Source organism: Nicotiana tomentosiformis, chromosome 11, assembly GCF_000390325.3.
Source record: "Nicotiana tomentosiformis chromosome 11, ASM39032v3, whole genome shotgun sequence".
Classification (NCBI taxonomy): Eukaryota; Viridiplantae; Streptophyta; class Magnoliopsida; order Solanales; family Solanaceae; genus Nicotiana; species Nicotiana tomentosiformis.
The window spans coordinates 117,376,170-117,386,608 of record NC_090822.1 but is presented as its reverse complement, the minus strand read 5'-3'; the positions used below and the strand labels follow the sequence as shown (position 1 = coordinate 117,386,608).

The window sequence follows — 10,439 nt, the reverse complement described above, 5'->3', positions numbered from 1 at the left end:
GAGCCAAAATTAATGACTTGGATGCATAAAATTGTTCATTTATTCAAATTTATTATTTACACTGAGCTCATTATCAAAACATAGAAGCTATAAATCAAAACAAAAATGTAGATAAATTAATTATAAGTAAGTAGCTGTTATGAAAATATTATATTGTGGATGTCCATTCATTACTCTGCTATAGATAATCTTCCTGAAGAAGATTATCCATTTAGTACTCTGTTGAAGTTTATCTACAAACAGCTGATGCAGTCAAGTTACAAACAACTCAATGAAATAATTTGCAGCAACTTCTTATTAAACAGGCAGGTTGCAAGCAACTCATGCAGACAACTTACAAGCAGCTGATGCAGGCAGGTTGCAAGCAACTCAATAAATGATTTGCAGCAGTTTCTTATTAAACAGGCAGGTTGCAAGCAGCTCATGCAAACAACTTACAAGCAGCTAAAGAAAAGCCTTGCAGCTGCTTTCTGAAAAACCTCGCAGCTGCTTCCTTTCTTCTATAAATAGAGGAGTTTTCAGTTCATTTTGAACATAACTTTGAAAGTTGAATAAAATATCAATCTCCCTCTATACTTGTCTTCAGTTTATTTTTTTTCTAGTCTTTATTTTATAACAGTGACTACATATTTTGGTAATATATATTTTACATTTATCAATTCAAAGGTCCAACTGAGGATTAAAAAGGGAAACTCAGCTTAGAATTTACGGACAGCTTAGCACCTATTAGGGTCAAACTCATGCTGACCTGACAATCGGTTACTGAAAAAAAACAAACAGAATATTGTATATTATGTACAACTTTATTTTTGGATTATTCTGCTAGGCAGATTTTGAAAATCAAGAATTCACGAAAAAAGTAATACTGAGTCAATCTGATACGATAATTGAATCAGGTAACAAAAATAAATTTTCTATTTAAAGACAAATAGTTATGAAATACACTTAAATACATTTTTAAATACACTGGACAAATTTTCATGCTTAGATGAGTAATGATCACTCATATATTAAATACACTTAAATACATTATACATCAAACTAGGCATTTATTCAAAAGTAATCATTAATTTCACGATCCAATTTATTTTTTATCTACTTCTTATATTTTCTTAGACAACTATAGCCACAATATGATTAAATTCGAATAATAAAGAAATACTTATCATTCCATCACAACCTGTGTTAGTAATCTTTTTCTTTCAAATGCGCTGTATTAATAGCAAAATCGCTAAGTTCAATAAAATTCGTCCTCAAAACTATGGGGGATTTGTACCCGTACCCTATATTTATGCCACCTTTTAACCTGTACCCTATTTTTAAAAATTATTGATTTGGTAGCGAGTTGATAAAAAATCCACAATAATATGACAATTACACCCCTGATAGTATTAGCATGCTACTTTGGAGATGACCTCATTCGCATTAGCATACTGTAAAACAAGCCCTGATAAACTTAGCAGCATGCTAACGTTTGGACTTTGGAGATGGCGTTATTTTACAGTACCAAGGGTTATTCATTAGCACGCGAGATGGTATAAAACTTCAGCCAATTACAGTAGCAGCTGAAGTTATTTTACATTGAAACTAAAACTTCATGCTAATGCATGCTGAAGTTATTTATCCTCCATTCAACAGTTTTGTCATAAGTTTTATCCAAAACTTCAGTCTAAACATGCCAAAGTTATTTAGTCCATTTGCTAAAACTTCAGACTAAACATACTGAAGTTATTTAGTTCATTTGCTAAAACTTCAGTTTAAACACGCTGAAGTTATTTAGTTCATTTGCGAAAACTTCAGATTAAACATGCTTAAATTTTTGTCTTGTAATATGTAATTCTCTAATGAGTTTTTGCTAATGCATGCTGGAGTTATTTAGTTCATTTGCTAAAATTTCAAACTAAACATGCTTAAGTTATTTAGTTCATCTGCTAAAATTTCAGACTAAATATGCTTAAGTTATTTAGTTCATTTGCTAAAATTTCAGACTAAATATGCTGAAGTTATTTAGTTCATTTGCGAAAACTTCAGACTAAACATGCTTAAATTTTTGTCTTGCAATACAGACTAAACATGCTTAAGTTATTTAGTTCATTTGCTAAAATTTCAGACTAAACATGCTGAAATTATTTAGTTCATTTGCGAAAATTTTAGACTAAACATGCTTAAGTTTTTGTCCTGCAATATGTAATTTTCTAATGAGTTTTTAGTAATGCATGTTGAAGTTATTTAGTTCATTTGCTAAAATTTCAGACTAAACATGCTTAATTTATTTAGTTCATTTGCTAAAACTTCAGACTTATCATACTTAAGTTATTTAGTTCATTTGCTAAAATTTCAGACTAGACATGCTTAAATTATTTAGTTCATTTGTTAAAACTTATGCCAAAACATGCTAAAGTGTTGTCATGCAGTTTACAACTTTATCAATAGTCCCGAAGGGCAAAATTGTCTTTTTAAAATGCTTTTAACAAAAAAAAATGGGTATGGATGCAAACGGAAAAATAAAACGGATATAAGTTAAAAGGGAGCGACCAAATAGGACGTCCCATGCAATTTTTACCAAAACTATAGATCCACTGCACCAGTAAGAGGCTCATTTATTTATTATTAGTTACTAACTTTATAACAGTATTTTCTTAAATTTGGAAAGAAGATATTAAGGACCCGTTTGGTCATAAATTTTGTCAAAATAAATTTGGGTTTTATTTGGCAAACACATGTTTGGCCATAGATTTTGCCTATATTTTGGTCAAAACCCAAATCTCAAATCCCAAATCCCAAAACCAGCTCAATAGATGGTTTTGAGCCAAAATATCACTATTATATTTTTAAAAAATTACCCCAAACTTTTGTATTTTATAAAAGAGCCCACCATTTATTATTCTGTAACGATGTTTCTTCGTCTTCCCAGTCATCTGATAGTGTATCATGTAGTTTATTATAAAAATGATAATTTTGTATCAAATTTATTTATGTTCAAGATTATGGTGTGCGATAATATAATGAATGTTATTGATAATGGTATTGTTGGGTATTTGTGATAGTTTTTAGAAATTATAGGTATAAGTCATGTTTCATATTTTTTCAAACCAAACTTCACTCAAAACAGATGTCCAAACACATTTTCATCTTCAACCCAAACTTTATCCAAATCAGATTTTTCAGAATAAATTTGGAAATATATGCCAAAAAGCTAGCTAAGATAATCTACTGATGGCATATCCAAAATGATCTCACTGACGAGCAAAAGTAAGGCGAAGAGTACATTATTGATCAAAACTTTTGATTCAAAAGCTTGGTTAAGTGTCCAGGATAATAATAATAAAAAGATTAAAAAAATTACCCGTCAAATTGTATTTATAGCAACGTAATGAATGTATAACACGTATTTTTAAATATATTATTATCACTAAATCATAGTTAATTAATACATATTTTAATTATAATATAGTAACTTTTTAAAGCTAATTTACTGCCAGACAGTATGACTTGGTGGCTCATTTTATTCATTAAAAGTTAAATATTATTGGAATTCTTACGCTTTTAATTTAAACTAAATCATGATTAATTTATAAGTATCTTTTTTAATATAAATATCAGATGTGTGTAAGTTTTTACCAAGAAAATGTTAGTTAAAATAAAATAAAATCCAAATACACCTTCTCTCTCTCTATAGTGTCATTTTTCTCTAAAAAAACGCCATTTCTTTCTCTCTAATGGAGTCGACCAAGTCGACGACGACCATGACCTGTCAACTTTAGCAGCAAAGGCTCATATATTGATTCGATTCTTCAAACATTCTTAGGATTTTTTTTTGGAGGTAATTTTTGGATCTTTGAAAAGCAATGGGAGAAGAAGATAAAGGAGAAATAGTTCAGAAGCTGATTGAAACAGTGAATGAAATATCGAGCATTAATGAGTTCAGAAATTCAGTGAAAAAGCAGTATTGTAATTTAGCTAGGAGGCTTAAGTTGTTGACTCCTATGTTCGAAGAGATTCGTGATTGCAAAGAGCCACTCCCTGTTGACTCGTTAAAAGCTTTGGTTTCTTTGAAATTAGCTCTTCAATCTGCTAAAGTTGTCCTCAAATTCGGTAGCGAAGGTAGCAAAATTTATCTGGTGCGTATGTTTTTTTTTTTTTTTTTTGTATTCGCGTTTAATTACTAGCTCGTTTAGCTGATTTTTTTTAGACTTTTTTCCTGGAATTAATATACTTTCTGAAATGATTGGAGCAAATAAATAAAAAGATTAATCCTAGTAAATTCAGATTGTTTGTGTTTCTCAGTTGAAGGAGCTTATGAAATCATCTAGAGAAGATTGGATTTTTTTTTCTTCAGAAATTTGTTCTTTGAAATTGCTCTGATTACAAATCGTTAGATCAGTGATAGGAAGTTGCAAATTAGCTATAAAGAAAAAGTGAGTACACCTTAAAGGTGAAAGATTTGCATTTTATCTTATCATGGTTGTTGTTGCTGCAAGTGACAGAGCCGGGAATTTATACAAGTGGATTAAAAAAAAGAACTAGATTGTCACACCTGAGATTTAACCGATTACCTAAAGCAATTTTTGAATGCATTATTCAACCGTTTATATGTTGCCAAAAAGTTTATTTTTGCGCTATTGTACAGTGTAATTTGGCTGCTAGTAAGCTAAGATTTTCGAGATTATGGTAGAGATTTGTTCTTTAAGTTAGTCTCGCGTAGGTCGGCCCTAAACTGATTCACCCTCTGTGTGGGAATGGGGCTGGCTTTGGTTTTATGTATGACTTATATATTTCACTCTCTTTTAAACCCTTGTGAAACTCTCTTCTTACATGGGAATATGCAGTAAATGAATATTGCGGCGCTGCCAAATTTGTTGGCGAGGCGGTTGAAGATTCTAATAGTAGATGTAGCTCACTTATGGAGTCTGATATTGTTTCGCATGGCTTTAATGCTGGATAAACTTTTTGATCCACATAATCCATGAGCCAAATGAATTTTGATAATCCCTGATATGGACTCTGGTCCTGGATTGCTGGTAATAAATAATGTATTCAAGCATAACTACCTCAATGTGTAGTGGTTAGAGTTAAGATTGGAACCTCTTGCAAAGTTTGATTTCCAGATGTGATGGTCCAATTTCAAACGTTAGAGTTGAAATCTCCTTTTATTCTCCAAAACCTGATTTAATTTGGTAACAAGGATATTAATTCCTGCCGAGGATGCTTTTATGACTTGATACGTTAATCGAACACTACGGAAAGGAGTTCCGTTATCTGTAACAAATGACTCAAGATTTCTTGGAGAAATTCCACTACTTGTTCTTCCTGGCCTCTTAGGATGCTCCTGTTCTTCTGACAAAATTCCTATATCTTTGTCTATGGACTTCTTCAGCCACACAAGCTTCTTTTGTTTACTTATTTTCTGAAGGAAACCAACAAGGTTGTCATCTTTAAGTCAACAGTATATTCACCTCTACTCTTCTCCACTTAAATCCCAAGCTTTTGTCTGTGGTAGAGTTCAAACTCGTGAAATGCGCCTAATCCACACATCATGTGTTGCGCTCTTTATCATTAAACCAAAACCATGGGGGTTCTTCCATGACAGAATATCTTGATTGGTCTTACGTGATTCGTTCTCCCTGCTGTCCTAAAAGTGAGCAGCTGGCAACAAACGTTAAGAAATAGCAATTGAAAAAGGGTGGAAGATAAACCCATACCTATCATAAAAAGATGGAAGAAGAAACAGAGATCAGAGATTAGGCTCTAGACTGATGTTGTTTGTGTTAAATTTCTAATCATGTGACACTAGCTATTGGGTTACTTTAGGAAAAGAGTTACCTACACCTGGTGTTTATACCATCTCATATTAATTTATGGTTAAGTGGTAAATTAAGGTGAGAATACATATTAATTAATAACAGGTTAAATGATAAAAGTGTGTAAAACATACATGTCGCGTATTTTTGAATTGGCACAAACAATGTGCGTAGATAAGTTTAACCCAGTTAGTGATTTCTAGCTTCAAAATTGGCTGTCATTATTTTCTCCTATAACTGAACAAATTTTATGAAGACCTTTGGCAGGATTTTAGAATCACTCGCTGCTGTAAATGTAGTATCTTTATATGGATGTTCTACTCCAACAAGTGAAGGGGGTTGCCAGCAAGGAGCACAAAATGTTTCACGATTTTTTAGTATAATACATTGCCACTGAACTAATTGCAAAGCTTGTGGTATATCTGGTCAAAAAATTCTAAAAATATTTTACAACCTGTTCTAGCATCAATACACAATGTAATGTTGGTTGTCTGAGGTCATCACATTTTTGCTTCTTTACCCTGTTCCCCCCAAGGGCATTGGTGCACGCTCTTTTGAAAACATCAAAAGGGCATTTTGTATGTCCATTGTCTATAATTATGCACTTAAATCTATTTGATTATGCCTCAACAATTACTTGAGAAGATTAATTAGATTATGAAGAACATCACATTCTGCTGAGTACATTGGTGAAAATATGAAAGTTCTAGAACAAGTAAGCGTACCTACCTCCTGTTAGCTGATAGCTCTTACTAGGAATTTGGTGCCTCGCGTACATTAACTGCTTGGTTGGCCTGATATCCAGACACGATAAACTGACTTGTTCTTTAGGATACCGAGAGATGTCTGAACGCCTGGCAGGTACCCCAAGTATACTTTCATCTGCAGATTCACATTTTGCATTGCCAAATGATTCTCATAAACTTATTCTAAATTAAAGCTGGCATTCCTTGCAAGTAGGAGCAACAATTATGTTTAATCCTTGTAGAGTGGCAGTGCGATTCTTTGATCCATGACTCCTAATCTGTCCTACAGAATTTAAGTAAGTCACTCAAGAATTGGTGTCTATTTGCAGGTGCTAGAAAGAGAGCAGATCATGAATAAATTTCAAGAGGTGACATCTCAGCTTGAACAAGCTTTAAGTGGAATTTATTATGAAAAGCTTGACATATCCGACGAAGTTAAAGAACAGGTGCACATCATTTTCTTATTAACCCTTCCATTCCAGGGGGGAGATTGTTTTGGAAGAAGCAGCATAAATACTGGATCTCATTCTCTTCCCTAATTCTGTCACTAGTTTTTAAAATTTCACGATTACAAGATCTTATGTTATGAATAATTATTCTTAACAACAAATTATTTTTCACTGTCAAAGGATGCGTCAAGCATGTGTTAATTTGGCATAATAAATTTATTAATTTTCTCTGAAGTACTCAAGAACATTTGTCCATAAGAACTAGACAAGTGAATGGGTTCGCTACATATTTTAGTCCATCAGAAATTAAAGTGGTTCAAGTACTGCATTCATCTTTGTTAGCAATATAGCTTGATGGGTCAGATGGCCTACGGTCGGAAACATGTTTCAGTTCTTTGCCATCTGTAACTTCTTCTGCTTCCAGGTTGAACTTGTCCTTTCTCAGTTTCGAAGAGCCAAGGGAAGGATTGAAACACCTGATGTTGAACTGCATGAAGATTTGTTTTCTCTTTATAGCAATTGTAATGATGCAGTGGTAGATCACGCTGTCCTAAGGCGGTTAGTCGATAAGCTACAGCTGACTGAATTAGATGACCTTAAACAAGAATCACTAGCTTTGCATGAAATGGTCATTGCCACAGATGGGGATCCCGAGGAGAGAATAGAGAAGATGTCAATGCTACTGAAGAAAATTAAGGACTTCGTACAGACTGAGAACCCAAACATTGATTCTTCTGCAAGGGAAAAGTCTTCAACGTTTAGTGGACAAGCATCTGAAGACGGGAGCCAGAAGGCCCCAGTTATACCAGATGATTTTCGTTGCCCTATATCCCTGGAGTTGATGAGAGATCCCGTTATTGTCTCAACTGGACAGGTATAGATACTGAGTTCTTTTAGCATATTGACGTAAAAGATCAGTTGAAACTATCTTTTATTACTCTTTCATTACAGGAAAACCAGATTCTTTCCTTCCATTGCGACTTAGTTTATGAGGATACATAACTAATATCTTGCTCTGGTGGTTGTGTGTATTTATTAGTTGTCGGTCAGACCTATAATTTCATCCAAGGTTGCTGCATTTCTAATCTTTCATTTCTATTACACCCCAGTATTTGAAATGCACATTCTCAGAAATATTTTTGAAGACTATCACGTCAACTAGACTGACTAGAGTTCATAGCTTTTTTCTAGTGAAGTGCTTCAAAATTGTTTAGATCACCATGAGGAACAAGTTACAGTTAGTCAGATGATTCATAAATATGCTTTATACACAGACTATCATCAAAATGGAAACAAGACATTTCGCCAAAGATCTCAAACGACTTTTGTTTCAGTCCATGCTAATTTTCTATATACGCAATGATGTGTAGTAGATATTCATACCTTGTGGCTTATTGGTTGCTTGCTCTTGGAAGATGTCATTTCCTCTAGACATACTTCGTTTAAAGATGGTGTTGTCATTTCCATATTATCATTTTATAACAGGTTAATATCTTACTTCACTGCAGACCTATGAACGTTCTTGTATTGAGAAGTGGCTGGAAGATGGGCATGGCACTTGTCCCAAGACCCAACAAGCCCTCACAAGCAAAGCTCTGACACCCAACTACGTGCTGCGTAGTCTTATAGCACAGTGGTGTGAAGCAAATGGGATTGAACCACCCAAAAGACCAGGTAGTTCTCGACCCACTAAATCAGCATCCGCATGCACCCCTGCTGAGCGCTCGAAGATTGAAAATCTCCTGAGAAAGCTCAAATCTGGCAGCCCTGAAGAGGAGCGCGCTGCTGCAGGTGAAATCCGCCTTCTTGCTAAGCGTAATGCTGATAATCGTGTTGCAATAGCTGAAGCGGGTGCCATTCCTCTGCTGGTCCATCTTCTCTCCACACCTGATTCTCGGACCCAAGAGCATGCTGTTACAGCACTTCTTAACCTTTCCATATGTGAGCATAATAAAGGAAACATCGTAACCTCCGGAGCAGTGCCTGGTATTGTGCATGTGCTCAAGAAAGGGAGCATGGAAGCTCGTGAAAATGCAGCAGCCACCCTGTTCAGCCTTTCAGTTATAGATGAAAATAAGGTCACCATTGGTTCTTCTGGAGCAATTCCTCCGCTCGTGGCATTATTAAGTGAAGGTACCCAAAGGGGAAAGAAAGACGCCGCTACAGCGCTTTTCAATCTATGCATTTATCAAGGGAACAAGGGCAAGGCAATAAGGGCTGGTGTTGTACCTACCCTTATGCGGCTGCTCACGGAACCTCAAGGTGGCATGGTTGATGAAGCACTTGCTATTTTAGCAATCTTGTCGAGCCACCCAGAAGGGAAGGCAGCTATCGGAGCTGCAGAGGCAGTTCCTGTTTTGGTGGATGTGATCTCAAATGGGTCTCCAAGAAACAAAGAAAATGCAGCTGCAGTTCTAGTACACCTCTGCTCCGGGGACCAACATCATCTAGTCGAAGCGCAGCAACTAGGTTTGATGGGTCCTTTGATGGATTTAGTACAAAATGGCACAGAAAGGGGTAAAAGGAAGGCAACCCAATTGCTTGAAAGACTGAACAGATATGCTGAGCAGCAAAAGCAGCCCCAGGTGCAAGCCGAGTCTCAAATTCATCACCAGCTGTCACGGTCGCCACCCATATCGACTAATGCCGTTGACAGTTGACTGCTTACAACTACGCCACAATCCCAAACAAGTTGAGGTCGGCTATATGACAGTTGAATGCTTATTGTTTTTTTTTTCCCAAGTTTGTTTGGCTTTTCTTTCTTGGTTCTTTTACTAAGCATTTGATGACATTTAGCATGGCTTAGAGAAAGAAAAGTGTGGGGTGAGGGAAAGGTGGAAGATCACCAGTCCCATTCATTAAGTTATTTATTTGTTTTTCTTGGGTTTGAGGCTTATACTCCCATGAGAATAAGCCATGGAAAGAGAGTAAGACCTGAAAAAACACACAAGGAAAAACTTGACATGCAAAAATGTCTGATGTATCATTGTAACTGTTGTACAAGTGTTATCTTCCTCAGTTTTTATAGAAGGAGATGCTTTCCATTACAAAATCCCGTTTGTTGTCTTCCCTTTACTAGTCAAATACTCAAATTCTTACTAAACTGGAGCCAGTTTAAGTCTGCTCAAAACCAGGCTACCCCCCTCCTGTACATGTGCTTTCTTAGTGAAGACTGAAGAGTAGCCCTTTCTCCCAATTTTACGAGATTATTTTGCTGAGTTTTTGTTGAAGACATAATCAAGGAAATAAAACTATGTAATCTTACAGATTGAATGTTCAAATAAAGTCACATTTTTTTAATTAAAGCCACCTTGAAGATTTTTGTGTGTGTGTGTGTGGGGGGGGGGGGGGGGAGGTGTTAGGCTAGACCCCTACGATGTGTATTAGAATTAACCAGTAGCAAAATACATGCCCGAGAGGTATACGTAGCCTAACCTTTCCAA

At 35.3% G+C, this 10,439-nt stretch overlaps 1 protein-coding gene across 1 annotated transcript; it reads left to right on the top strand.

Annotated features, from left to right (window-relative positions):
- The first annotated feature begins 3,702 nt into the window (after positions 1-3,702).
- Positions 3,703-10,048, top strand: LOC104095453 (U-box domain-containing protein 13-like). The gene is made up of 4 exons (XM_009601602.4): positions 3,703-4,121; positions 6,877-6,993; positions 7,421-7,870; positions 8,505-10,048. Exons 1-4 carry the CDS (start codon positions 3,849-3,851, stop codon positions 9,654-9,656), a joined length of 1,992 nt encoding a protein of 663 aa, XP_009599897.1. The 5' UTR covers positions 3,703-3,848; the 3' UTR covers positions 9,657-10,048.
- Positions 10,049-10,439: the final 391 nt, after the last annotated feature.